Here is a 27,175-nt window from a genome sequence, read left to right as displayed (position 1 = left end):
AGAGTCCGCTATGTGCGGTCAAGGTAGCATTAAAAGCATGTATAATCTAAATGTTTTTTCTATTATTTTTAGGATGTTCATGTTTATCGTCTGATCTTGCTTATGGACTCCCTCGGTCTGATGTAAATTGTCTCCCCCGGAGAGTTTCTCCTGGATTTTTACAAATTTGGGCTTTTGTGTTTTGTTCTGATGATTTTGAAGGCTAATGACAACAACAACAAAATGCCTGCTATCTATTTACTCCTAAATGACTGGTCAGGATGAATTTTGTCCTTATATGTCATTTACTGAGTTCTTTGATTAAAACCATGTTTTGAGAGCTTTGGTGCATGTAAACATTGAATTATAAAGCTCTATCCCTGAAATTTACAAAATAAAAAATTAAAATAACAATAAATAAGTTAAAGCGAACAACTTCTCTTCCCTCTTGGAAGCCAGACATCATGTAAATAATCTGACGATAACTTCATTCCAATTATGAGAAAACATCAGATAGAACCAAATTGAGAAACATTCTACAAGATAACTAACTAGTGCTTCTGAGAAGTGCCAAGACTGTGAAACACAAAGCTTACAAATTTACAGATGAGAAGAGATTAGGGAGTTAATGACTAAGTACAACGTGGGGTCTGGGTAGGATATGGGATAGAAGAAGACCATCAGTGGGTCAACCTATGAAATGCAGTGGGACGTGCACCATGGTTAGCGGCGCTGCGTCAGGCCAGTGTTTTAGCGGCAACGATGTCACACGGTTGTGTGAGAAGTTACCATTCTGGGAACTCTCTGTACTATTTGGTAACTTTTTGTGTGTGAGTCTAAAATTAGTTCACTGAACATGTTTAAAAAATTAAGGTATTAACTAAAAATATATGTTAAAAGACACAACAAGAAAAACTCTGAACATGTTTTGTTTTTACCTGACTGTTCAGGGAACGGAGATCTCAAACCTGAAGAGATCCGTACTCATCTGCGAGACCAAATTTCTTACCTCCTGAAAGATCATGACAAGTAAATTGCCAGTTTAATGGCATTTGCTGTGATTTCCTTCCCACGTGTGATAGATTTGTTGTTGCTTTATTCCCAGCTGGCACATCACATCTGTTATCTTCTGTACCAGCCTCCTACCAAAGGTGAGTGATGCCAACCTCGTACTACAAAATTAAAGAATATAACTGAGCTTCGGAAGGTACATTTTTTTCCAGTTTTATTCTTAATGAAATACTGTTCTGCAATGGAAAACGTTTGCGGGAGAAAGTAAGTTTTAGTGGGAGTCTGTGAATCAGGAGAAGGGAGACTCGCCCTGCCTCCATGGGGAATTCTCTGGAACTCGGACCTTCCTCTGTGGCTCAGTTGCCCTCTCTGTAAAACTGTGTGGGTGAACCAAATGACTACCATCTTTTCCAGCTCAAAATTCCTCTAGTTTCGTTTCTGGCACATTATAGAAAACCACAGTGTCTCAGACTGAACCCCACATGTTGACAAGCATGTGGTGACACAGAAGAAGGGAGAGGCTGAAGGCGGCGGTGTACTCGGAACATGGAGGCAGGACGCATTTTCCAAATGCGGTAAGCTGATGTGGTGCTTTGGGTTCACCTCTGTGGTACAGAGTTTTGGGGTGTCACCTGTGCCCAAACCTTTTCACCGTCTGCTGGTTCCTCTCTTCCCCACACTCACTGCAATCACAGAATGTGAATGTTTGCTAAACAGATTAGCCCTTTAACGGTGCCCTTTAATTATGTCCTTCCTGGGGCACCTGGGTGGCTCAGTCGGTTAAGCAATGACTCTTGATTTCGGCTCAGGTTATGATCTCAGGGTTCGTGAGATCGATCCCCATGTTGGGCTCTGTGCTGACAGCGCCAAGCCTGCTTGGGATTCCCTGTCTGTCTGTCTGTTTGTCTCTCTCTCTGCCCCTCCCCTGCTTGCTCGCTCTCTCTCAAAATAAACTGAAAAAATAGTTGAATTTTTTTCTCAAACAACACAGAGGCGCATTCCCGTTTTGCCACTGCAGCCCTAACTTCCGGCTCACCGTGTGCTCACTCTGTGCTGAGTTCCAGAAGCAGCGTTTCAGTCGCTTCCCACGCCGACCCTGAGGGAGGTCTGTCCTTCATCCGGCCTCACAGGTGAGGATGCCGGGGCAGGAAGAGGTTAATGACCTCTCCAACGTCACCACGCCAGTATGCAGGAGAACCGTGATCCAAACCTCAGGGCCATTATTTTGAGTCTGAATTTTTTTCTAAAGTAGGTATTTTTTACTTTGTAATTCTTTCTTGTTCAACTACACATATACCTCCATTACGTAAGTCATATGTGGCATAAAATGATGTATTTTTTATTGCCGAGTATAAGGACACTAACATCATTACACTGCCTCCCTTGATTTTCTACTCATCTTTTCTGCAGACCCATAATTTGTAATATTTATATGATATTCTGTAAATCCTGAAGTTGTGTAAGCTTTGTTTTTACATTGAGTAGATACCAGAGACTAGGCTCACGACCTGAGCTTCTTGATTGGCTGACTGTCTTGAAGAAGGATTAATGGAAAATGCAGAGGCGCCAGGGTGGCTCAGTCGGTTAAGCATCTGACTTCAGCTCGGGTCATGATCTCATGGTCTGTGGGTTCAAGCCCCGCATTGGGCTCTGTGCTGACAGCTCAGAGCCTGGAGCCTGCCTCAGATTCTGCATCACCCTCTCTCTCTGTCTGCCCCTCCTCTGCTTACACTCTGTCTCTGTCTCTCTCTCTCTCTCTCTCTCAAAAGTAAATAAACATTAAAAAATATTAAAAAAAATAAAAGAAAATACAGTCTCTTCTTGTTTCTTCAGTGGTAACCAAATCTAGTTTGATGCGCTCTTTCTCTGAGGACTTTGTAAGCCCGTGTCCTTGTATCCTGGATTTGAGTCCTGACGAAGTTTCAGTTCTCAATGATGGCTTCCCTTAGAACTGACTGAAGGCCAATTTTTTTTTTTTTTGCACTTCTGAGTTTAATAAGCCACATCCTTAGTTGAACCTGGGGTGGAATGGGAGACCCTGATTCTGCGTGTGGCGGTGTCAGTGGGTAGGCCTGAGGCTGAGAACCATCATCCCACCAGCCAGAAGAGACCTCCAACATAGGAACATGTACATGAGTTAAGTGTAGCCCTACTTCCAGTGTGCTTCTGCTGCAAAGGTGGCCTAGTCAAAGGCTGCGAGATGGAAATGTGATCTCTAACAGAGGAAGCAGGCAGCTGGACACTGAGGTAGCTGGTCACCAAGCAGAAACAGGTATAGAAGCACAGCCTTCAGGAAGGGAGGCAGTTCTAGGGGAATGCTGTTTTCAGAAACTGGCCTGAGCCTCCTACGCCTTTGGAAGGTCCCCTGGCCCACTGTGTAAGTGGCAGGCCTTCCCAGGCTGTGGCTCTCCCTGCTGTGAAGGGAGGGTTCTTGGGGGCTGAGAGGGTCCCAGGTGGGGAGGCGCTGAGCCAGTGGCCTCTTAGGATGAAGCTCTTGTGGTTCTGGGGCAAGATGGGAAGTGGCATGGCCACTCGGCACTGACAGCTGAGTGTCTCTCTGTGAGGCAGCGGGGTACAACCCCACGGGCACTTACAGCGGTGAGGGTGGAAGGTGACCTTTGGGGCTTGGCCTCTTTCAGGCACCCAACCTCCCAACAAGAAGAATTGAAAGTAGTGTGGATGAGTTAATATCCAGGAAAAGACAATCTTCCAGAGCTGCACTTGTTTGAGTGTCGCTTGGAAAACAAAGAAAAAGAACTGACTTGATCATTATTTTCTAGATGCGCCTGGGATGCTTTCTTTAGCTCTGAATTCCAGCAACTTTAGTAAGAAATGCCTCAGCCCTGATTGTTCTGTGATCATTTATTGAGACAGGTGTACCCTATAAATCCAAATATTTGGGTCGTCTTTTTCTGCAATTTAAAAAAATGTTATCTCTTGGATATTTTTTTTCAGTTTTACACACACCTAAATGTGCGTTTTTATAGATATGGTCCTCATTTTTTTTGAGCATTGCTCTTCGATTTCAGAGGATCAGGTATTTGTCAGGTGGGAGAGAAAGGAAGTTTTTTTCTAAGACAAGTGTGTGTGTGTGTGTGTGTCTCAGTGCTACCTCAGTCCCGGTGTTCACAACTGTGCATGAACATTAGAAGACATGTCGAGCTTCTAAAAAGCATCTGTGCCTTGGATCATTCCAAGGTTTTCATTTAACTGGGCTGGTTGTGGTGCTGGAGAATTGTGCTTTCATAGACTCCCCGGGCCATCCCGAGGCATGGCCGGATTGGGCCCCTGTGTTTGCCAGCAGGAATCAGCAGCATCTGAGCCCCTCCAGACCGAGGGTCTTGTCCTCTGAATTTCTCTACCAAATGCTTGCAGGAGCGAGGGCCTCCGCTTTGAGATGTCACACAGAGTCCCAGAAAGTTCCCAGTGTGAGTCAGCCATACACTGATGTCCTGACTCAAACAGAGGACTACTCTGCTCCTCTGGGAATGCTCTTTCTTTTAGAACGCCTGCACGCAGCGGGCTCTGCCTGAGAGACTCAGTGGCCAGAATCCTTTCAGGAAGTATTCTGTTAGGCACCTGCTCTTCTGATGTGCGGCTTATTAGCTCCAGGTTTCCCAGAGTCCTTAAATACGGAAATTGCATTTCTGTTTCCCACTCTCCTTGATGTTTGATGACTTAAGAGACGCAAAAGTGTCTTTACAATTTTACAGTTGAAGCTCTTTATACATTTTTTACTTTAATGACTGGCTTTTCATATATTTTAAAAGTTGAGTTTCTGAACATCACCAAGATTAAACTTTAATGAGATATAAAGCTACTTATAAATGAAATTGTATAAATGAGTTGAAATTCAATATATTATATGGTAATTTGATTAGTAAGAAGAGGAAATGTGATCCTTTTTAATTAATTAAACATGCTTACTTACATATAAAGTACACTGGCCGAATTTATATGCACAATAAGGTACCTAATTGTTTTAAATTCAACTGCATGCAAAAAGAGATGATCATGTGTGTCTAATAAAATAATTCCTTTTCCTCATTTTGGGGGAAAATTTTATTTTGTTTCCATAAAACCTTTAAGATGATCTAAAATATCACCATTTGTATATCTACAAAGATGCCTAATATCAGAAAGTTAGCTATCAATTTCAGTCCAAGGTATAGTGACCATTTAAACTTTTTGGATTAGAGTACAAAGTCAACATTTCATTATGTAACACAGCAGTGTTGAACTCAAGCATCATTTGAGAAAAAGAAGCAAACAGACCGAATTAGGCTTGTATAGAAAAGCGAGTCCTGAGGAATACTGAATACTGCCAACAAAAGCAGACAAAACCAGGGGAAAGAACAACAAAAAAACAATTTAATTCTCTATTATGGCTCTATACCCTAACACAAACACGACTGGTTACCACCAAATTCAAAAGGATGTATACTTTGTTCAGCCCATTAGTAAATAGTTATAGAGCTCGGCATTTCGCCAGGCCCTGAAGGCGTGGAGATGAAAAGATGTACTTCCTGTTTTCAAGGAGCTTAAATCCTTGGGAGATAAATGTGCAAATAAACAGTAAGATCACTGCCTTGGTGGAAGCCTGCTGCCCCCACCCCCCACCCCAGGCAGTTCTCTCCTAGAATCAGGCTAGAATCATGAATCTCCTAGAATCATGAAGCCAACACGCTCCATGAGAAAACTTGCTTTCTCTGAGAGAGTACCGCACAGTGGTTGAAGTCATTCTAAGTCACAGCGAAGAAAGCTGACTCAGTTTGACTACAGGGCAGTATTCTGAGTTTAGGCACAACTGCTGCATTCAAAATGACCAGGAAGTGATTGGCTTTAACAATATGATTCTATAGGACTAGAGATTTTTGTGCCAGGAATGTCTAATTACTGAATGCTGGCCACCTTCCATGCAAGACGTGGGCACAACCCAGGCAGCCACCTAGAGAAGGAGCCATAGGCTCTGACAAGGACGTTCCAGCTGTGCCCAAGGTGTTTGGATACCCAGAGCTTGTTCCACGCAGCTTCCCCAAAATACATATCCCGTCTCCCATCCCACGCTTGTGAGGTCCTGCTCATCCCTGAAAGTCATCCATCTAATCTGTAAAAGTCCTTCTATCCAGGGGAAGGACGTAAGATTGGATCCAAAACCAGATAAGTGGAAGAGAGGACAGCACATTAAAATGCTTTCCCATCTGCTGGCTTCTAAATCTGGTGATGTAGGAAATGTATCATTGGCCAAAGGAATGGAAGATTACCCTTCTAAACCCCAGGCTGGAAACCCACTCTGAGGGCATACTAAAATATAAGAATGAAAATTAGGAATGTTATTTGCAAAACTCACTTTAAAAAAAAATACCAACTATGTGTGGCTTTCAGCCTAAGTTCAGTATTGTACTCTATCTAAAGGCTGTAGCCTAGTGGTTTTTTTAGTTCAGACAGCAGAAGAGTTTTCCAAGACCTTCACAAGACCTTCTGAAATCCCAGCACCCAGCCCAGAGTTCATGATGCCTTCCCACACGACCCCATCCGAGGGCCGCTGCGACAGAAGGCCGAGTGAGAGGAAGATTTACCAGCCGCTTTTCCTGATTTTCAAAGGCTGACTGGCTGGGTGTGACAGGAGCTCACGCTCTCTCGTGTGGCCATGACACCCCCATTGTACAGCTGCTCGCGGAGTGAGGTAACCGCAGCAAAAGTCAGGAAGTACGTTTGGTTTCCAAAGAACCACTCCGTTACCACGGAGAATTTTCTCTTAGGTCCTGAGTTAATGTGTCTTGAACTCTCTTAAATGCACCTGGGCCTTGAAACTTGAAGGAAAAATTGTGGGGGTTCTTTTGTTTGTTTTTCCAAATGATTCTGATAACAATTCAGTTATGGACTGAATGTCCAGCCCAAATTCAGATGTTAAAGTCCTAACCCCCACTCTGGTGGTGGTAGGGGATGGGGCCTTTGGAAGGTTGATTCAGTTTAGAGGAGGTCATGAGGGTGGGGCTTTTGTGATGGGATTGTTCCCTTTACAAGAAGAAGAGCTTTCTCCCTCTCCCTCTTTTTCCTTTCTTCCTTCTCTCTCTCTCTCTCTCTCTCTCTTTCTCTCTCTCTTTCTCTCTCTCCCTCTCTCTCTCTTCCCCTATCCCTACCACCATATAGGAACATAGTGAGAAGACTGCCATGTGTGAATCAAAGAGAGGGGCTTCCCCAAAACCGACCATGCTGGCACCCTGACCTTGCATTTCCAGGCTCCAGAATGACGGAAATCAAGAAATGAACTGACGTTAGTCATGCTACCCAGGGTATAGTACTTTGTCATGGCGGCCTGAGCTAAGATAAGTTCTCAAAGCATAAAATAATTGTTTAGAATTCCTAGGTTTTTTGTTTGTTTGTTTCAATAATGAAATACGCACACCTTGCATGAAATGGTAATAAATGCGATGATATCAACTACATGGCCGATGTTAAGCTTTCATTACCATATACAATGGCACATTTTGGGACTTAATAGGACAAGCCACAGATAAATGTATACATTTGAGCACATCATCTTTGTGTATAAGCATTTCCCATGCCTCTATTATATAGTTGATGCATATTCATTAAGTATTTCATTAGCTCTCTTCCATTCAGGATTACTTTCCATGACTCATGCATTCATCAATGGCTACTGTTTTAGTTATTCAAGACTTACCTTGCCTACTGGGTCACAGTTACAGGTGGAAGGAAAGCAAACCCTGTTTATCTTTCAGTCAACAAGCCCTGAACCTTGCTCAACAAATATTCTTAAGTGCCATAATTAAGAATCAAAACAGTCTAAAATAAGGGATATTGAACTCTATACACATCCTGAATATCCATATACACAGACTGTTATTACGGACTGTAAGGTAGACTGTATCCCCACCCAGGCAGACGATTAGAATCTGCAGTTGGATTTCTTAAATGCTATAGCCAATCTTAACAGAAAATATCAAGTAAGCAAGTATTCTCTCCATTTCACAAACATTGCAAAATAGAAACTGAAAATGTGTTTTAGCAGGAAGACAGACCTATCTCGTTAAAGCCACTATAGCCCAGCTCTTGCCTGCTGAGTCCCAGGTCCTCGAGGTCCATGCAGGTAAATCCTGGGGGGCACTGGTAGCCCTCCTCCAGCTCCGGCGAGCAGTGCGTGTCCGGGATAGCTAAGCTATTCCAGGTCACGTTTCTGTGAACAAATTATGAAAAGGTTAGCCAATTTCGACAACTGTAAATGTTGATTACAATGACTCATGTGATCACCCTTCACGATTGGCTGCTCTATATGGACACAGATGTAAGATTCATGATTCATGAAGGGGGTTCACAGCATTAATGACACAGCGAGACGTTCTCAAATGATACCTGATTCGTCCTGTATAAGAACACTATTACCATTATTGTTTCTGTCATTAGGGACGAGGACCCAGATAGGCAAAGGACAGAAGTCTCCTGTAAATCTGCAAGGAGTGTAAACGTGCTTAGGGCTTCCTCATTGCTCACCAGATGCTCGCCCTACTCCCCCACCTCTAACCAAACAGTAAATGACGACGATCAGATCATTTTTCATATAGGACAGGTCCTATGAGTCGCATAAATGTCACTGGGTCTTCTTTTGTGTTGGCAGATGTGCAGTTGAGAAAGGAAACCAGACAAACAACGTGGGATTGAAGGAACCAATGGGATGGCACTGGAAAGAGAGAGATTAAGGGGTGATCTGGTGACAGCTCTAGGAACAGGAAGGTCTTTTAGGTGGAGGGTAATATACCCGGTTTTATCATTCTGGAGAGCAAGGTGGAGAGTAGAGGGATGTACAAGGATTTAGATAAGTAATGGCTTTCTTGGGAGCAAGTATGGGTCATCGCTGGAGCGGTGATTTTGGGATCTCACTCTGGGCTGACCTTTAAAACGGGCCCTGAATAGCTGCTCTCTGAGACACTTCACATGGCTTATGCTCTGGCCAAGGTTTAGGCTAGACGGTTTCACAAGCCTTCTAAATCCATGATTTTATTACAAGTCATTTCCCACGACTGCAATGTTTATAAGCATTTCCTAAGTGGGGATGGACCTCGGGACAGTCTCAGCCGTCAGCTTAAGGCCAAATTGAGGCAGATATGTTGGGTCATGTTTCTTCTTTAATACCTTCCTATATTCAATTAGCTGCTTCCTTCCCTCTATATGATGCGTTTTCTCTAGAGTCTGACACGTAACTCTCTGCAATCCCTTCCCTGCTTAAGGCCACCATGCACACACACAGCTCACAGGTTTGTACACACCTGACACCCGGTGACACCTCGCCCAGTACTGTCTCAGCCATAAACAAAGCTCAACCCTCACCTACATTTCAGACACCCCAAGTGTATTGCTTCAGGATTCCGTTAGCTGCCAAGATAATCTGCCTCCTGTCACGGATTAAGTGTTTAAATAATTGTTCCCTCTAGTATATGTTATGGGCTCTTCAGACCCCGCACGCATAGCTCAGGGGAAATTTCTCACTGTGGAAATTACTACTTGGTTATGTCAGAGAGATATGATTTTGGGTATCTATACCACTTACTTCTCCTTTTTTCATATTTTTATATGTAGGCCAAATACTCATCTTTGCTTAAGTCTGGTCTAACTCTATGTTTCCGAGGTGGAAACCACACATTAGTGCAGAGTGTGCGGGGACCGGGCGTCAGAGTTGCAGAGTAAGGTTTTCTAGGTTTGAGCCCAAGCTCTCCCAATTATTAGTTGTATGACTTGAATAAAGTTCTGAATGTCTCTAGGCTCAATTTCTTCATCTCTCAGCTAGGGAGAGTAACCATAATTAAAAGTAGAACCTGTGTGGGGATTCAGTAAAGTAAACCAAAGAATGCACTTGACTTAGCACCTAGCATGTTACAATAAATAAATGCTCAACAATAATGTTCAATAAATGCTTACTAATAATTAGCAATCATTACAATAATAAAATGTAGCAAATAGTTAAAACACATGTGAAAACACAATGAAGACTTGTCAAAAGAACAAAAGGAATTCAGGCATGTGACACTGAGCACCAGGCAGTTGAAAGAAACGTCATAGATCACCCAATTCTTAACTTAAGAAAGGTTAAGATGAAGTTCACAGGGGGAAGTCCATCAAATTAATAATTTATCTATCTGTGCCTCAGTTTCTTCCTCAGGAGACGGTAGGGAGATGCCTAACTTGCAAGGCTGTGGCAAAAACATAATGACTTAGTCTGTAAGGTACTTAAAACAGGTACTCGGGAGACAGTAAGTGTCAGGGGTGATCAATGGCCGATGATCGCCTGATTGGATTGGACTTGGTGAGTGCCGCCTGTTTCCATATTTCTAAAGTGGGGATACCCTTTACACCTGCTGGTGGGAGTGTGTCTTAATGTTCAACTCCCAGAATAGCACTGGGAATCAGTTATTCACTCGGTAACTGTTAACTATTCATTAGTATAACTAACCATGCATTCACTGATTGATAAGTATTAGGCATTTCCCCCTTTTATATTCTTTTTTTTTCGTATTAATACTGATTCTCATTTCAAGCACAACCCTCACCAGCACAGAGACTGTGTTGAAATCTCTTGGCTTCAGACGCAGCAGATTTGAAACCCGTTATTTTTTGCCAACACCGAGTTATTAGCAAATGCTAGTTAGAGACACATTTATTAAATGATTAATTGCCCTGGAACTCATGTGTCTAAAACCACATGATCATTACTCTTCTTAAAAGTGGAAATAAACACTGGGAGTTTCAGAATGTATAGTTGTTATTTGTCTTTGTTTCGTTGTCACGGTTAGCAAGAATCTTCTCGGTTTTGTTTTTATTTGTTAACGTTAATGATTTCCTTGCTCAGCGTCCCTCAGATATTCATGATAGAACAGGAGACTCTCTGGAATTAGGGAGGGTAGAATTCTTGCTACAACCAGCCAAACTCTAAATATAGACACTGAGTCTTCCAGGCCTAATAAATATTCACTCATGTTTAAGTGGGTTTCAAGGCCTGCATTTCTTACTCACAGTTGGATTTCTTGAAAAAAAAAAAAACTACCTACTTCTAATACCCCTAATTTAATTTTTAGCCTATTTTGCACGATCTCGAATCCACTAGCCTGGCTCTTGTTTATTTCCACGTGCCACAATCCGGCTGGAAATGTCCAGGTTCTCTCTCCTGCAGCTTCTGACAGCACTGACATAGTTGTTTTGATGATGGGCAGAACACTGTCCCCCTCAAGGTGTCCACGTTCTTAACTCTGCAACATGTGAATATATTAGGTTACGCAGCAAATGGAATTAAGATTACAGATGGGAACAAGGCTAAAAAGCTTGAGTTTGGGTGATTATCCTGGATTATCTGGGTGAGCCTAATCTAATCACATGAGTCTTTAAAAACAGAAAATCTTTCCCAGTTGTGGCTAGAGAGTGAGAGAGAGAGAGAGAGAGAGAGAGAGAGAGAGAGAGAGAGAGAGAGAGGCAACAGTTGCTGACTTGGACAATGCTAGTTTTGTCCCTGTTTCTCAGGTCATTCACCTTTTTCATCTTTTCCTGCTGGAACTGGCCCTCAGTCCTCAGTTGCTCTGAGCTTGGTCCTTGGCCTCCTCTCTTTTTTTCATGGTAGTCTCTCCTTGCACAGACAAATTCATTTCATAGTTTCAATTCTCTCTTATCCTCGGTATCTTTTAGAATCTCAGAGTTACTGTCCAACTACTTATCAGACGTCTCCACCTGGTTATGCCCCAAGTGCCTCCTCTACACCCCGCACTGAGCCCAGACTCCTTCACCAACATCCCTTCATGACAAGCAGCACCATGAGACCTTCATCCAAAGTACTGAGCAAGGTAGATTGTAGAATCGTCTTGATACCTATTTCCCCCTTAACTCCCATAACTAATCATCACGTGTCCCTAAATATCCTCCAAAATACCTTTTGAGCTCATTCAACTCTCACCGTCTCCACCTCCACCTGCAACACCACCGGTCACCTTACAGCCACTGGTAACTCTTCTGATCCATTAGCCATGGAACATACAGACAGACTTTTAATAATCTTGGTCTTACCTGAACCCTGTTCATGGCAAATCTCATCTATAAGATCCTGAAGGATCTGGCTTCTCTGCTTTCAAATGTCCTTGAACCCAACGATGGTGGCCTTCTCTCAGCTCTTGGTATGCTCCTTCTACTTTAGGACTTTTTCCTCTGCTTGGAAATCTCTCCTCCCATCTCTGCTTGGTTAACCCACTTTCTACCTTTTAGGCCTCAGCCTAAATGCCACTTCCTCAGGGGAGGGGTCTCTCCCCACCCCTCAGGCTGGGTTAGGCTTCTCAAAGTACTCACACTTTTCACTTCTGGCACTTGGAAGTATGTGATGCATCTTTGAGTGGTCAACTGTTGATTGGATGCCTTCCAAACTTGACTGTTACCCCGTGAAACCTCCAGTTCCATATAGTTCCTGACACAGTCTGTGATGGTTAAATTTACGAATGATTTTGGCTAGACTATGGTGCTCAGTTATTTGGTCAATTAGACCATCTAGATGTTGCTGTGAAGGTATGTTTTAAGATATAATTAACATTTAAAGCAGGAGACTTGGAGTAAAGCAGATTATCCAACATAATGTTGGTAGGCCTCATGGAATCAGTTAAAGGCCTTAAGAAAAAATACTGAGATCCTCTGAAAAGCAGTCAGACTCCAAACTACCTTTGGACTCAAGACTGCATTGATAGCTCATTCTGAAACTTCCAGCTTGCTAGTCTGCTCTGAAATTTGGGTCTTGCTGGTCCCCACAATCACGAGCCAATTCTTTAAAATAAATCTCATCGCTTTCTATATTAACATCCTATTGGTTCTATTTCTCTCAACAATCTTTGACTAGTACATAGTAGATGTGCAATAATTATTTTTTGACTAAACGAAGAAATGTGTTTTTCTACAATTATTTAAATTTATGGCAAATCTATTTATGTGTTTGCTTATTGTTTGCTTATTAAGTAATCACAGAAGAAATTCTTCAACAATTGGATCCTGTTGTTTTTATGCAATTTTTAAGTGTGATATCCAAAAATTGGGATGGAGTTTCCACTTTTTAAATTCTGGCTTTAGTAGTTTCCAAGTTTCAAAATGAATACTGGAATCCCTTAGAGTAGTTAATTGTTTTTCAAAAGACATTAATTATCTGCCTGGCCTTTGCTTTTTAAAAAATTCTTAACAAAATATCCTACCTACAAATAACATTATGTAGGAGTTTGAGATCTAAGAAAATGTATTCTGAGCTTGTTGCTAAAACTGTTTGTAACAGCCTCAAATAATACTTTAGTATTTAAGAGTTTTATGGTCTTAAGTTAATCATTACTCCTGATGCTATAGAGCAAGGATAGAGCTATACATTGGAACACAAGGATATCATTCAGCTCAGTGATTAACCGACTTAATTACCTTGGGCAATTCACTTTGACTATCTGAGCCTCAGTTTCCTCATCTGTAAAATGAGAAACTTCTCAGCTATTATTAAAAACACTATTTCCAGAATGACCTCATCACACCTTCATTAAAAAAAAAAAGTAATAATTAGAGCAAACCCTGTGCCTACTGTATTCTGTTCTCATCCATCCACAGGACTCAACAATGCCAAGTGCAAAGCTCAGGACTTTGTGTCCAAATTCTTCTTTCCATTACTCACAATCTCACCCTTCTCTACCGATATCAAACTGCTGTCACTGCTGGTTGCAGTGCATTTAGTGTTGGCATTTTGTAGTTACTGTCACTATGAACATAACTATGCTTTGTTATTAGTTATTTCCTTTTCTGAAATTGTTTTCCCATATTCTTAGGGAGACCACTTTATTGCATTTGTCTATTCATTCACTCAAAATGATTATATTCGAATGGTGCATTCTGTGCCCCACAATATGCTGGGAGCAGAGAGGACCAAGAAGAGATTTCCAGTTCAGGGGCTTTAGTACCTAGCAAAGTCATGACCACAGCAGAGCAAGACGAATGCTTGGAGAGCCACCTGCACGTGCTAGGATTACAGGAGCACTAAACTGAAACATCACATCTGACGGCAGGTGGTGGATGGTGAGCACTGGGAAGACCTCCCAAGGGGGTCGGTGCTTGGAGGGACTAGTTAAGGATCAACAGACGCTAGATCTAAGGCAGATTCTAGGGCCCCCTGGAAAGAGGAAATGCCGCAGCCTGTGTGTACACAGGAGACGGAACAAGAAAAGGTCAGGGAGAGAGAGAGAATAACGTTTTTACCCTTTCATGGCAGGTGTGGCTATTCATGGCTTTTCTCATGGGTTATGAACAAGCACTTGTTACCATACTGATCACTTTGAAACTACATTCTCAGAGATTTTGCACATTGGGGAAAAAGACAAAAATCTATGCTTCCCCAAGACTGACACAGTGCATCTGAGACACTTTGAGCTTACTTACAATCTGTCCCTCATTTCAGAGACTGGCCAAAAGGTCAAAGCACTAATTTACAAAAGAGGTTATTACTTATTTGCACAATTTTCACAAAATATACCTATGATGGGAATTTATAGATAGCCATTTTGTTTCTATTTTTCTTACATTTTTCCCCCCTTGAAGAACTTCACATAAGCAGAAAAATGCTGAGTTCTTGTAGCCAAATTTGACCCATTTGTTGTTTAAAAAATATTCACAGAGGCATGGCTATGACAAACGTGTTTCTGAGGTCTGCATTCCACGATGAAATTGTCAGGGATTCAAAACAGGAAGCACACAGCACAACAAATCCATACACAACAGATAACCCTACATACCTGAAGAGCATTGGGTTATTTATTACATCAATAGGATTCTTTTCTATTTATATTGTATGCTCTAGGGTGAAGTCCTAAATAAACCAAAGAATACACTTCTGGTTAAACCCATGGAGCAAAACACACACACACACACACACACACACACTCTTTGCACCTGGAAGGATAGTGAATGTGCCCTTTGATACTGCAGGGCACTGCCTGTCTCACATGTAAGGGCAGGAGGACAACAAGGGTCTATTTCTTGCTTGAAGCTTAAACCCACATTTAAAGGTTGGCCCGTCCTGCGCTGAAAACGGACTTGCTCTGGCTGCTACCCGCCTTTTGGGTTCATTCCAGAGAATCATCTGGTTTCATTTTCATTCCTATTTGGCCTCCTCTTTCAGGCTTAATTAAAAACTCTTATGAATTGGCTTCGCTACTTCTAGTGCTGGGCGCCTTGGAACACTCAGCCCTCCCTGGAATTGCAGAGAAGAGACTATTTATTGATTTTGAGAACTTTTAATTGCCCTACCTGGACTTTTAGAGGGACTACAAAATAAGACAAATAGTCTGAGCACCCACTTTTTACAAACAAGTAAAGCTGGCACATTTTGTAAGTAATCAGGGAATAAATTTCCCCTGTTAGGCGGAGAGTATTTTAATGATTTTCCATTTCTTAATCCATTCCTGAATGGGTATATAGACAAAGCCACAGAGTACTGGATTCATTATGCATCAAAATGGTAAAATTAAATATTTTTTCAAGTAGTGTATGTAATTTAAAAGACAATACATTTTCTGTTGAGACAAGTATTTTTAAATACTTGTATCTTGTGATATCTGAATAGTTCTTTTAATTACATATTTTCCCCAACTCTACTCCCTTAATTCCCTCACTCACTACTGTGACAACACAGGTGACAGGGACCAGGAAATGGGCATCTGGGCAAGGGTCACACAATGAGAGATATGTGAATGCAGTCAAAGAGTATCAGGAAAGTATCAGACACAGAGTTTGCACTGATCAGCTCCAAACTGGAAATGTGAAAACTGTTTTGAGGTCACAAGATGAAGTCCGCTACTCTTGACCCCTTGACACTGCTTTATTTTTTAGAGGGAGGGAGGGAGAGAGGGTGAGAGAAGGTGAGAGAGAGAGAATGCAGGAATGCAGGAGAAGCCAGGAGAGAGAGAGAGAGAGAATGCAGGAATGCAGGAGGGGCCAGGAGAGGGAGAGAGAGAATCCCAAGCAGGCTCCATACTGTCAACACAGAGCCCAAGGTGGGGCTCAAACTCATGACAAACTCTGAGACCATGACTTGAGCCGAAACCAAGAGTCGGATGCTTAACCAACTGAGCCACCCAGGCGCCCCTACCCTTGACATTTTGACTCTAGACCAAGGGCTCCTCAAGCAGTAACGCTTCTTCCTTTGCTTGAGAAACTACAAGATCCCAGGGTGAGAAGTCGTCTGTGAGGAGTCAGCTGCAGGGTAGAAAATGGCTGCCAGAATTTGGGGCTGAGATCATAGGTCTTCAGTTGGTGCTTCTGCCAATTAATTAATGTGTGGCAAGGAGCTATTTCCTCTTCTCTCTCATGAGGATCCTAATGCCCAACATATGAGACCACATTATGACTTAGGAATTAGGAGTACAAAGTACCTCATACCTATTAGAAGCTCCAAATATATTCATGTTTACTGGCTGTGGTGTGGCGGAGTTGTACGGCTGGGGAACAGCCGTTCTTCCCACTCTGACAGGGTGCCATTGTTTGGGGTCAAATGATGTGACCCCAAACAATGATGTGATGAGGCTCCACTGTGCTAAGAACGGGTAACTACCAACCACAAAATATACCAGCCCCACTCAACTGCTTGACCTAAGACAGGTGACCCACTAAATAAATAAAATTTATTTTCTTTCTAGAGTTCCCAGAACACATGGACAACCTGCTTATTTGGAAGAAAGACAAGAAGCTCTAATCACCTCTGGTACTTCTTAGGTATTTAAACTTAAAAAATAAGAATGAAACTTACTTATTTTTGAGAGAGTCAGAGACATGTGAGCAGAGGAAGGGCAGAGAGAGAGAGGGAGAGAGAGAGAATCCCAAGCAGACTCTGCACTGTGAGTACAGAGCCCGACGTGGAGCTCGAACTGACGAAACCACGAGATCATGACTTGAACCAAAAGCAAAGGTCTTGTGCTTAACGAACTGAACCACCCGGGCGCTACTGACATTTCCAAGGAAACAGGTTTCAGCATCCAGGAAGCTCAAGTTCCCCATAGGTGGAGGCATAGTAGCTAAAAGCTTAGCATTTCTATGAAGACTCCAGATTTACCTTTGAAGAAGTCAGGCAAAATTTGCATTCTACTCTATAACACATCGTTGGGAGTTTTAATGTAGAACTAAGGGTTTAAATCACTGATTTCTAATCCAACCAATTCTGAGAGTCTCAGCCCTGGTGACAAATGTGAAACCACGGATGTGGCTTGGAGTTTGTATTTTTACAAAGTTCTCCAGGTGATTTTTCTCTATCAGAAATCTTCCCCGAGAGATGAATTTATCAGAGATCTCACCCTAGAGATGAATTAGCAGAGATCTCTCCCTAGAGATGAATTCCCAGGAGGCGCTGCTAGTGCTGCTACAGTCACTGCACATGACAATGGTTTCTGTCAGTCGCGGGGTGGGGGGGGGGCGGTCAGCAAGCTGGTCCGATTGAACCTGAGATATCAGAATGATGCTGGGTAACGATTTCTCTGCAGACAACTACAGCGAACGTGATTTGCAAGGACTGTCAAGACCGCTCATTTCCCATTCACAGAGTATGTTCTGGAGTGCATCGTGACAGAATTCAGTGCTAATGTAAGCGATCTCATCCGCCCATTCAGAGCGTGTCTCCTGAGCACGTGCTCCTTGTAACCGGAGGGAAACTAAACATTTTCTTCAAATATGGACACGCGCACATGTTGAAGATCATCTTACTGATCACGGTACAACTGAATCCTTAGAAGCCTAGAAACTGGTGTCAGGAAGAACTGGATTTCAACTCTGCGTCTGCCACTCACACGCTGTTTCATCTTGGATATCTTAGTTAACCTCACTAAGCTTCAGTCTCCTTGGCTGTAATACAGAGTATAAAAATAGGACGCGACATGCGTAGCAGGTTGTTTGAATCAAATGAGAAGATAACAGCTATCCACTGTTCAGTAAATATTTACCACTAATAGCACGAGTTTTATGACCTGTGTTATTACCTTCTCTTCTTTCTGGGAAGTAAGATCAAAAGAAGTGCTATATTATAATTGATAAAAAAAATCACTTGATTACTTTTCAAAGCGTAGGATTTTCTTTTTTTATATTGAAGACTTACTAATGTTTTTGCTGTTCTGGTGAAAATCAGTTTGGTATTAATTTTCATATGGGAATTCAGATTATTCTGGATATCTACTTACATTTAATTTTTTAAAATTAATAACATACAAAAGATGGGCCACATCTTTGAGATGGATTTGCACAATGATTTTAAAAGAGATGATGGCCTAATACAAATATACTGCACGTCACTGTTTTTTAGGTTTGGATGAAACAGAACCCCCTGGGACATAACATTTCCATGCAGGTAGGAAGAAACCAGAGGTCACGTAGACTTTAATTTTCTCTAGCCCATATAAAGAGTTCATGCATATAGATGTGGATCTGTGTGTGTCTACGGGTTTACAGATATGGGATTAGAACATTGTAGAAGTTGTTCACATGGGAGAACAAACATGGGCTGGGAAGTCAGACTTGAGTTCAAATCCCGATGCTCTCGCTTTATTATTTAACCTCTTTGGGACTGTGTCTTCAAAATGGGGGAAGTAATTCTGCTCGCGTTGTTCTAAAAATTAGTTATAAAAGCGCAGCATATGAGCTATAATAGGTGCTCCACAAATGTGGCTGTTAATCTAGTTCAAAACCTACATGCACCCGTCAGAGTATTTTGATTTCTTATTTAAATACTTCAAAGAAAATCCTTCCCAATATGCATTTATCCAAACTTGTTCTGACAGCGCCCGCTCAGCAGACTTCCCTGCATGACTCCTGCAAGTTAAACGGAGCGGTCTGTCTTCATCCTCCAAAAGAAGTTTAAATATAAATCACGAAGACTTCAAAGACCTTTGCACGCATTTGAGGCATTATGATTTTACATATTCTACAAAGTTCCCTCTTGATAAAGTCCATAGAAATTAAAAATTAATATTTTAAGCTCCACGTTTCTATTTTTAATTCTTCTGACTTTTCCATTAAAAGAACTCATTATTTTGTGAACAGAATTTTAAGATGATAATTCATTTATTTTCCTGAGTATCCTATAGGGTGAACTTAAATATTATTTGGGACCAGTAATAAATGAATCCAAATCCAACTGTATCTCACCTCTAGGCTATAAGTGTTAGTGATATTTTATAAACTGTCATGGGGTCCTTCAAGCCACCCCTGGGGGGGAGACCATCCTGAGATTTCTGAGCTGGAAAATAAAGCTCTTGGTAACTCTCTGTCCCAGCACGGAGACACGAGGATTGTCCTGGGCATCTGTGATGTGCAGTTCCCACCTCTGGGACTCAAAACTAATGGCTCGGCCATTATAAGCATTTACTTGAACTTCCTGATCGAATCCTGTTCTCTGTACAGTAAACTTTCATATACTTAATATTCACATTTGCTTACTTTAGAGTGTTTCTAATTATCTCACTCTCGGGAAGAAGATTTCATTATTTGATATTTAGCTAGGAATAAATGTCTCTCCTTTCTCAGGAATGGTAATAAGGTGGCAGAGAAGTCTTCACCTTTTCTATTTCACCCAACCAGCTTATGTTTAAATGTTCATCTTGTAGCTTCAGGGAGACTTTGGCCATCACATTTGGCATTTTGCAACACCTTGTTCTGCCACAGGCCATTGCTCTCAGATGTCTTCAGGAGATGAATGGCTTGGCGGGCTCAAATCTCATGATCTGTGCCACAACTGCCTTAGGTCGCCACTCATTATCATAGGAGAATAAGGCTTTCCCAGGAACCTCCTGAGGACAGAGCTAAGATTCCCTTCTCTCTGCCTGAAAAGAACTCAGCTCCATCTAAAAGCAAAATTGGGTGTATTGAGTCACTTCCTTATTTACCCTGTTTGTCTCACAGGTTACACATAATCAGTGCCAGAGGGTCAGCCTGGACACGCAGAATATTCAAGTTTCTGAACAGACACAGCTCTGCCTGAAGGCTCTCCCATGACCAGGCTCTAGTGCAGGCAAAACAATTAAGCAGAAATCAGAAGGATTGTTAAAGGACAATGATTAAGAGAAACAAGGTCAGGTGAGTGACTGGCAACACTGATGGCCGGAAACCCGGACCATCATGATGTAGTTTGATATCTGACTCAGAAACGGCAATGAGAAGTTCTTAGTTCAGAAGCAAGAAAAGGAAACAAAAAGGTTGGAAATTTTTTTTAATTGGGATTTTTATGTGTTTCATTTTGACTTTGGACAGCTTATGAGTCTCTAAAAGTAAATTAATGTCTGGCTAGAACTAATGGTAAAATGGCATCAATTATTTTTCTGCTTATAAGGAAAACTTTAAAACCCAGTTAATCCTGAACTGAGAAGTAAAAGAAAAAATGGCATAAATGATGGGTCCTTCAACGCAATCATCAAACTTATGAAAGAAAGTTGTTATTACAGCAACATCACGACCCTGCGGCCAGTTAAGTATTTTCTTCTCAGAGACTAAACTGTCACAGAAAAGGAAGGTAAGATGTGTTTCTGGACATGCATAATGGGCTAATGGGCTAAACTTCATACATACTGGAAAGAGAGGAAATGCGGACATTCTTCCATAACTGCTGTGCCCAAAGTAACTGAAAATTCTGCCAAAATGTATGACATTCTTCATAGAGAATTCCATTTTTTAGGATTATGTAATAAGTGGAAGCTAATATTCAGAATACAAGAGGCCTTTTAATTGTATTTATTTATTTATTTCTTGCCACTCACGTCCTAGCACTGAGTACGGCGAAGAGCACTTTCTGAAATGACACAGGGGCTCTGAGGTGCTCCTACCCCTCCTCCCCATTTGTACCGTCCTTCATGGGTCAAAGTCAGGTTTGCCAGCAGGGTGCCTGAGCTGCCGGCTAGCTTTACAATTCTAACAAGCGTTGGAAGTCCCACATTGTGACTTGAGTTTTTAATAAAATGGAAACTTTAAATCAGCTTCCTGTGCACGCTGCTATTAAAACGCAGAGGCTTTCTTATCCGGAAGCTTTCTCTGTTTGCCTCTACTGGATTGTCTCCCACCCACACAATATCTTTCCCACCTTCCTATGCATTCATGGAACATTCTAGACATATTTTACAGCCTACAGTCACTTAACAAAAAAACCTACCTACAGGTTTTCTTCCACTTGTTTGTCTCTCCCCTTACCCACACAGGCCACTCCCTCCCTCCCCCCTTCCTCCAACTTCCGCACCGTGTTTGTGGGAGTTCACTGCTTCTCTCTGCTTTTAACCGAGCTTTTCTAATTTTTAACCATTTCTCCTTAGTCCCATTTAGAAACTTGCTTTTCTTCCTCTGTTTTTTAAATTCCCTCCTATATATCAACTTGTCACAATGTTATTATTATCCGTGTAAATACAATGTACTGTGCATCATGCCTTCAATAGTTACTTGCCTTCAATAGATACTAAGTACTTACTTACTAAGTACTAGACAGAAGATGAATGTTCTCCACCCTTTCCCTTTGTGTCCTCAAGGACTTACAATGTAATGAGAAAAACTGGAGGGAAAGTAGCCGTGAGTGCCACAGGGCTAGTTCTGGCAAACTGCGTTATATTAAGTTCAACTCTTTCCATTACAAACAACTAGATCTGTTGGGTAAATGGTCACACTGAAAGATGCCTATCTGGACTTGCAAGAAAGAAAAATACATTCCAAAAGGTCAAAAGGTAAGAGGGAACTAAAAACTAGAGAGAGGAGGGGAGCCTGGGTGGCTCAGTCGGTTGAGCAGCCAACTTTGGCTCAGGTCATGATCTCGCGGTTCATGGGTTCAAGCCCATGTTGGGCTCTGTGCTGATAGATCAGAGCCTGGAGTCTGGAGCCTGCTTCAGATTCTGTGTCTCCTTCTCTCTGACCTTCTCCTGCTCATGTTCTGTCTCTCAAAAATAAATAAGACATTAAAAAAAAACTAAAGAGAGGGAAGTACATGAGTTGAAAAATGGTATAAATGGGAGTGAAGTGTCCAGGAGCCAAGAGCTTTGATTTTCATGCCCACAAGAGGCAGAAGATAGGGTTCTGAGCTTATGTAAGGCTAGAGGCTGGAAACTGACCCGCTGTATACAGCCGTGTTCTAATTTAAACAGATTCTAGAGTGTCATATGGGTGAAGGGGTAGTCAAAGAGAGCAAGTCAATCAAGAACAACCGAGCCCATAGGTAGGAACCCAATAAAAACAGGGAATTAGTAAATGAGAAAAGCCGCATTAAATCCAGTGGATCACAGCACAAAATAGTGCCGAAACAACTTCCCTAACTGTGTAAAGTTTAGCTTTCTGCTTTACAACAGAACATTTCTATATAGTTTTAGTAAAACGTTCTAGATGTAGAATAAGTTGCACATAGTACAATATATATCCTGGGTGGCTCAGTTGGTTAAGTGTCCAACTCTTAATTTTGACTCAGATCATGATCTCAGTTGTGAGATCGAGCCCCACATGGGGCTCTGTGCTGGGCATGGAGCTTGCTTAAGATTCTCTCCCTCTCTCTTTCTACCCTTGCCTGAGTCTGTCTGTCTGTCTGTCTCTCTCTCTCTAAATAAACATTTTTAAAGAATGTACAGCTTTGGCAAATTTCAAGTGCACAGAACCACAATCAAGATAATGAACAGATCAATCAACCTCAAAGGTTTCCTAATGCCCCTTGGTGACCCCTATTCCTGTCCCCGCCCTTACTTCCTGGCAGTCACTGGTTCCCTTTCTGTCATCACAGATAAGCTCGCAGTTTGGAGAATTTCGCATTCATGGAATCACAGAATATGTCATCGTTTTCATCTGGCTTTGTTTGCTCAGCACAATTATTTTGAGATTCCTCCAAGATGTTGTATATATATATCAACTCCACATACTTTCTTTTTTATTGCTAAACAGGATTCATCCCATGGATATAACCACAATTTGTTTATTCATTGACCCGTTGGTGCAAATTTGGGTTATTAGCAGTTTGGGCTATTACAAATACAGTCACTGTGTGCTTGTAATTTTTCATGGACACACGTCTTCATTTCCCTGGTTAGATACCTAGAATGGAATAAATGGGACACATGGTAGGTGTGTCTGCTTAACTTTCTAAGAAACTGCCCGACTGTTTTCCCAAGTAGTCGCACCATTTCTCATTTCCATCTTATCTCAGTAAGAGATGAAAATATGCAGACGGCAGCACCCACCCCGTTCTGTCACTCAGGAAAACCTCCAGATGCGCACTTTGATGCTGCTGAGTCTTCTAGCCCACGGGCTTACAGCTTTCAGTCTGGCTTGTCCTGAATATTTAGCTTAGAAAACCATACAAAAAGAGTTTGAGGTAGCAGAGAATACAGAACACAGCCCATAAACACGTTTTTTTGTTCCATTTAGACACAGATTTGTCTTATTAGAAGTGCGGAAACCTTCTTGTTAATCACCTAGACTAAACTGCAGTTCGTAGGCACTTACCCCGGTTTCGTGTCGTTTACTACACAGTGATAGGTAAATGTCCCAAACATCTGAACTCCCAGAATTCCATAAAGAAGTAGGAAGAAAAGGAGGAAAATGGAAACGCTCCATATTTGTTCTCCTGATCGCCTAGGAGGGGTAAAACAGTAAGTAAAAGTTACAAAAACGTCACAGACTTTTGTCCTTAACTTCTATGAAAGCAGTGCTTACTTTAAAATGTTTGTGATTCTGGTCCTTGGTAATTCAAATCGGAAATAAATCCGGAATGCCCGGATCATGATGAGTGGTCGTGGGATCCGCAGCATGCCCCACGGTGACATCTGGTCGACTATATCAGCGATTTCAAACACCTGTAAATTAAGAGATGAATAAAGAAGCTCAGGGCATCCCGGCAATCACACATGGCATCAGGAGCTCTGAACTTGGCCCAGCATTATTTCCCATGGAAATGGATTTTCTCTGAGTCCATTTTGAAACCATCACTATCTTTAGAGAAAACGAATACATAAACTAACATAAATCCTATGGCTCTTTTCTCTGAGTCCAATTTGAAACCATCACTATCTTTAGAGAAAACGAATACATAAACTAACATAAATCCTATGGCTCTTAGTCATTTCCCATGTAATTCATCAAAGCACAGTTTTTATTACGAAAACAAGTGCCAACTCAGAATACAGAACAAGTGTGCTCTCTTCGTCACTGATAATGTTCTTTGGTGGAACTTTTCTAGAACATGAACTTATCTAGAACATGAAGTGGTAGAAAAAGGGTCCAAAGGAGTATAAAAAAAATAAAAAGGAAATGTACCATTTACTAAACAGAGGCAAAATGATAATTAGAAAACGTTTGTCAATCATATAATAGCTATTAAATGGAAAAGAGCACATTAACATGCAGGATGGAATCACACTGCTGGAGAGGTGAGCTTTATAAAAATAAGGGGAGCTCATCCATACGCACTATGATGACTTTGTGGGATGGGTAGAATTTATTTTATTCTAAATTTTTCAATGAAGAATATCGCAACTTGAGTTGAATTAAATCCAAAAGTAAGCCTGAATGAATGCATGAAAATGAAGTCTATTATTCAGCAAAACCCCACCTTTAGGGCTTCTTAATATATGTTCCCCATTTCTCATAGTAAGGCATTTTCTCTTTGGAATATAGGATTTTATGTTCATCCAAATGTATCGATATTTTTCAGCTGTTTTTAGTGAGGATTCAATCATATAAAAAAACCAGATTTTCAATTTTTAAATTTAATATTTTTATTCTACAAATACAGAAATCTCACTCTGTGTTCTGTCTTTTATTTCAATAAATATATTTTTACACCTTTGTAATAAGAAATAATTTGCGATAGTGTTGATATTCATTACTGACTGAAATAATTCACAGATGTGACTGACAATGATTAAAATGTTAGGGTTTTTTTTTCTCATCAACATTTAAAAGAACAGAATGTTGTAGAAAGTTACACTATCACATTTGACATATATTTGTTACTATTTTTATTGAGATTTTTTAATGCAAAACAACACACAGTTTGGAAAATACCCCCTTGTAATTTAAAAGTTTTAATTACCTGCAGGACCAACGAAACCCAAAGACAGAAGACCATAAATCCATCAAAAACACACCAGCGATCTTTCACATAGGAACTATCCCCCTAAAAATAAATTGCACATGGAATTATAAAACAAAATTAATAATTTCAGAAAACATCTGTGGAAAGAAGGGTCAAATGTTAATTCAGTATAAGCTATCCATAATTTTTGTTTCACAGTTGAACAGACTTTCCAAAGGAGTACCTTTACCATTTTAAATGAAGCATTTTTATATAAAGAAAATAATTTACAAAATACAAGTTACTGCAGAGCGAGGCATGGAAAATTTTAAGTTCACGCAAATGGAAAACATCACTATGTTTTCTCTTAGCCACACAAATTCTACCATGTTAGAAACCAGAGACCATCCTATTCAGTAGGCAGCTTAAGCCCTCAACCAAGAGCCCCAGGGATCAGCATAAAGGCCTTTCAACCCGTGGACCAACCAGCATTATGAATTCATTGTGAGCTAAATTAAAAGTGAAGAATAAACTTGGCCTTTGTTATCAAATATATCAAACATATACTGATTTCAACTTTAATTAGAATCATACATGATAACGACACACGACTTTCATCTTTCAATAATCAATCAGGCTGCCTGGGTGGCTCAGTCGGTTAAGCATCTGGCGTTGGCTCATGTCATGATCTTGCGGTTCGTGAGTTCGAGCCCCATGTCGGCCTCTGTACTGACAGCTCAGAGCCTGAAGCCTGCTTCAGATTCTGTGTTTCCTTCTCTCTCTGCCCTTCCCCTGCTTATGCTCTGTCTGTCTCTCAAAAAAAAAAGCCATTAAAAAATTGTTTTAAAATAAACAATCTACTCTGACATTAGAATGCATATTTTTATAAAACGGGAACTTTAGAAAAAAAATTTCCCTTTCAAATAACAAAACAGAAAACTCCATTAGATGAGAATTGGAACCTTAAGTTGGAAGGCCATTTCCTTCTTAGGCCTGCCCCATTAAGTCACTAGTTTCATCACAATCTATGAGACTCAATTCTGAATTCAGTGACATCTATCATTACCAGGTTTGACTGAACCTGCTTAGAAAATAAATATAGGAACAGAATGCCAAGGTTTTTTTCAAATGATTAAATCTGTTGTAGGATATTTATACATAATTTCCAGAATCATCCACCCTTAGTAATAAATAGGTTATCAAAAAGATTCCTTGAGAAGTTTCCAGAAATAATTTATATGATTCACAAAACTAACAGTACAATAAGCCACTTAATGAAATTTATCTGACCTAGATGTGAAGTATAAATTCAGCTTAGTAACACTGAGGAATCATGCACTTTACATAGAGGATGTATAATGCCAGGGCACCTGGGGGCTCAGTCAGTTAAGCAGCCAACTTCGGCTCAGGTCATGATCTTGCAGTTGGTGAGTTTGAGCCCCGTGTGAGGCTCTGTGCTGACAGCTCAGAGCCTGGAGCCTGCTTCTGATTCTGTGTCTCCCTCTCTCTGCCCCTCCCCACGTTCTCTTTCTCTCTCTCTCTCTTTCTCAAAAATAAACATAAAAAATTAAAAAAAAGAGGATTTATAATGCACACACACACACAATACACACAACAATCTTCAACAAAAAGTGGCTCTGTACACACCCAGCTAACGTGTAAGATAGAATAACTTACAATAAACCTCTAACCACGGTGAGGGAGACAGGAAGATTAATTCTATGGAGAGTTTACAGAAAACCATGCTAGTTCCCAAATGCCTAACTAATTTTATCAGGGGTAAGAGAATCCACCAAATTTGGTAGCTCCTATACTTGAGAAGATTCACAAGAGAGATAGGAAAGTAAACCCTGAGGCTTGGGGTCCAGGTCAAGAGGAGGACACTGACCTGTTAAGTCTTACGATCATTATATGATGCTATAGACCTGATGAGGGGAGAAACTGCAGATGGGGGCACGGATTCTGAGCACACACACACACACACACGCCACCTACAGAACACACACACACACACAGAACACACATGTCACCTACAGAACACACACACACACGTCACCTACAGAACACACACACACATACAGAACACACACACACAGAACACACATGTCACATACAGAA

The 27,175-nt window shown here is 41.2% G+C and overlaps 1 protein-coding gene across 3 annotated transcripts in view; it reads right to left on the bottom strand.

Annotated features, from left to right (window-relative positions):
- Positions 1 to 27,175, bottom strand: part of NALCN (sodium leak channel, non-selective) — a 290,407-nt gene that overhangs the window by 243,044 nt on the left and 20,188 nt on the right. For all 3 annotated transcript variants that reach the window (XM_029936476.1, XM_029936474.1, XM_029936475.1), the window contains exons 3-6: positions 25,076 to 25,159; positions 23,698 to 23,837; positions 23,488 to 23,616; positions 8,037 to 8,191 (exon numbers count right to left, since the gene is read on the bottom strand). In XM_029936476.1, coding sequence (XP_029792336.1) covers positions 8,037 to 8,191; positions 23,488 to 23,616; positions 23,698 to 23,837; positions 25,076 to 25,159 — 508 coding nt within the window. The remainder of the gene's footprint in view (positions 1 to 8,036; positions 8,192 to 23,487; positions 23,617 to 23,697; positions 23,838 to 25,075; positions 25,160 to 27,175) is intronic.

This window comes from Suricata suricatta, chromosome 4, assembly GCF_006229205.1.
Source record: "Suricata suricatta isolate VVHF042 chromosome 4, meerkat_22Aug2017_6uvM2_HiC, whole genome shotgun sequence".
In the NCBI taxonomy this organism is placed as follows: Eukaryota; Metazoa; Chordata; class Mammalia; order Carnivora; family Herpestidae; genus Suricata; species Suricata suricatta.
This window is presented reverse-complemented; position numbering and strand designations above follow the sequence as displayed.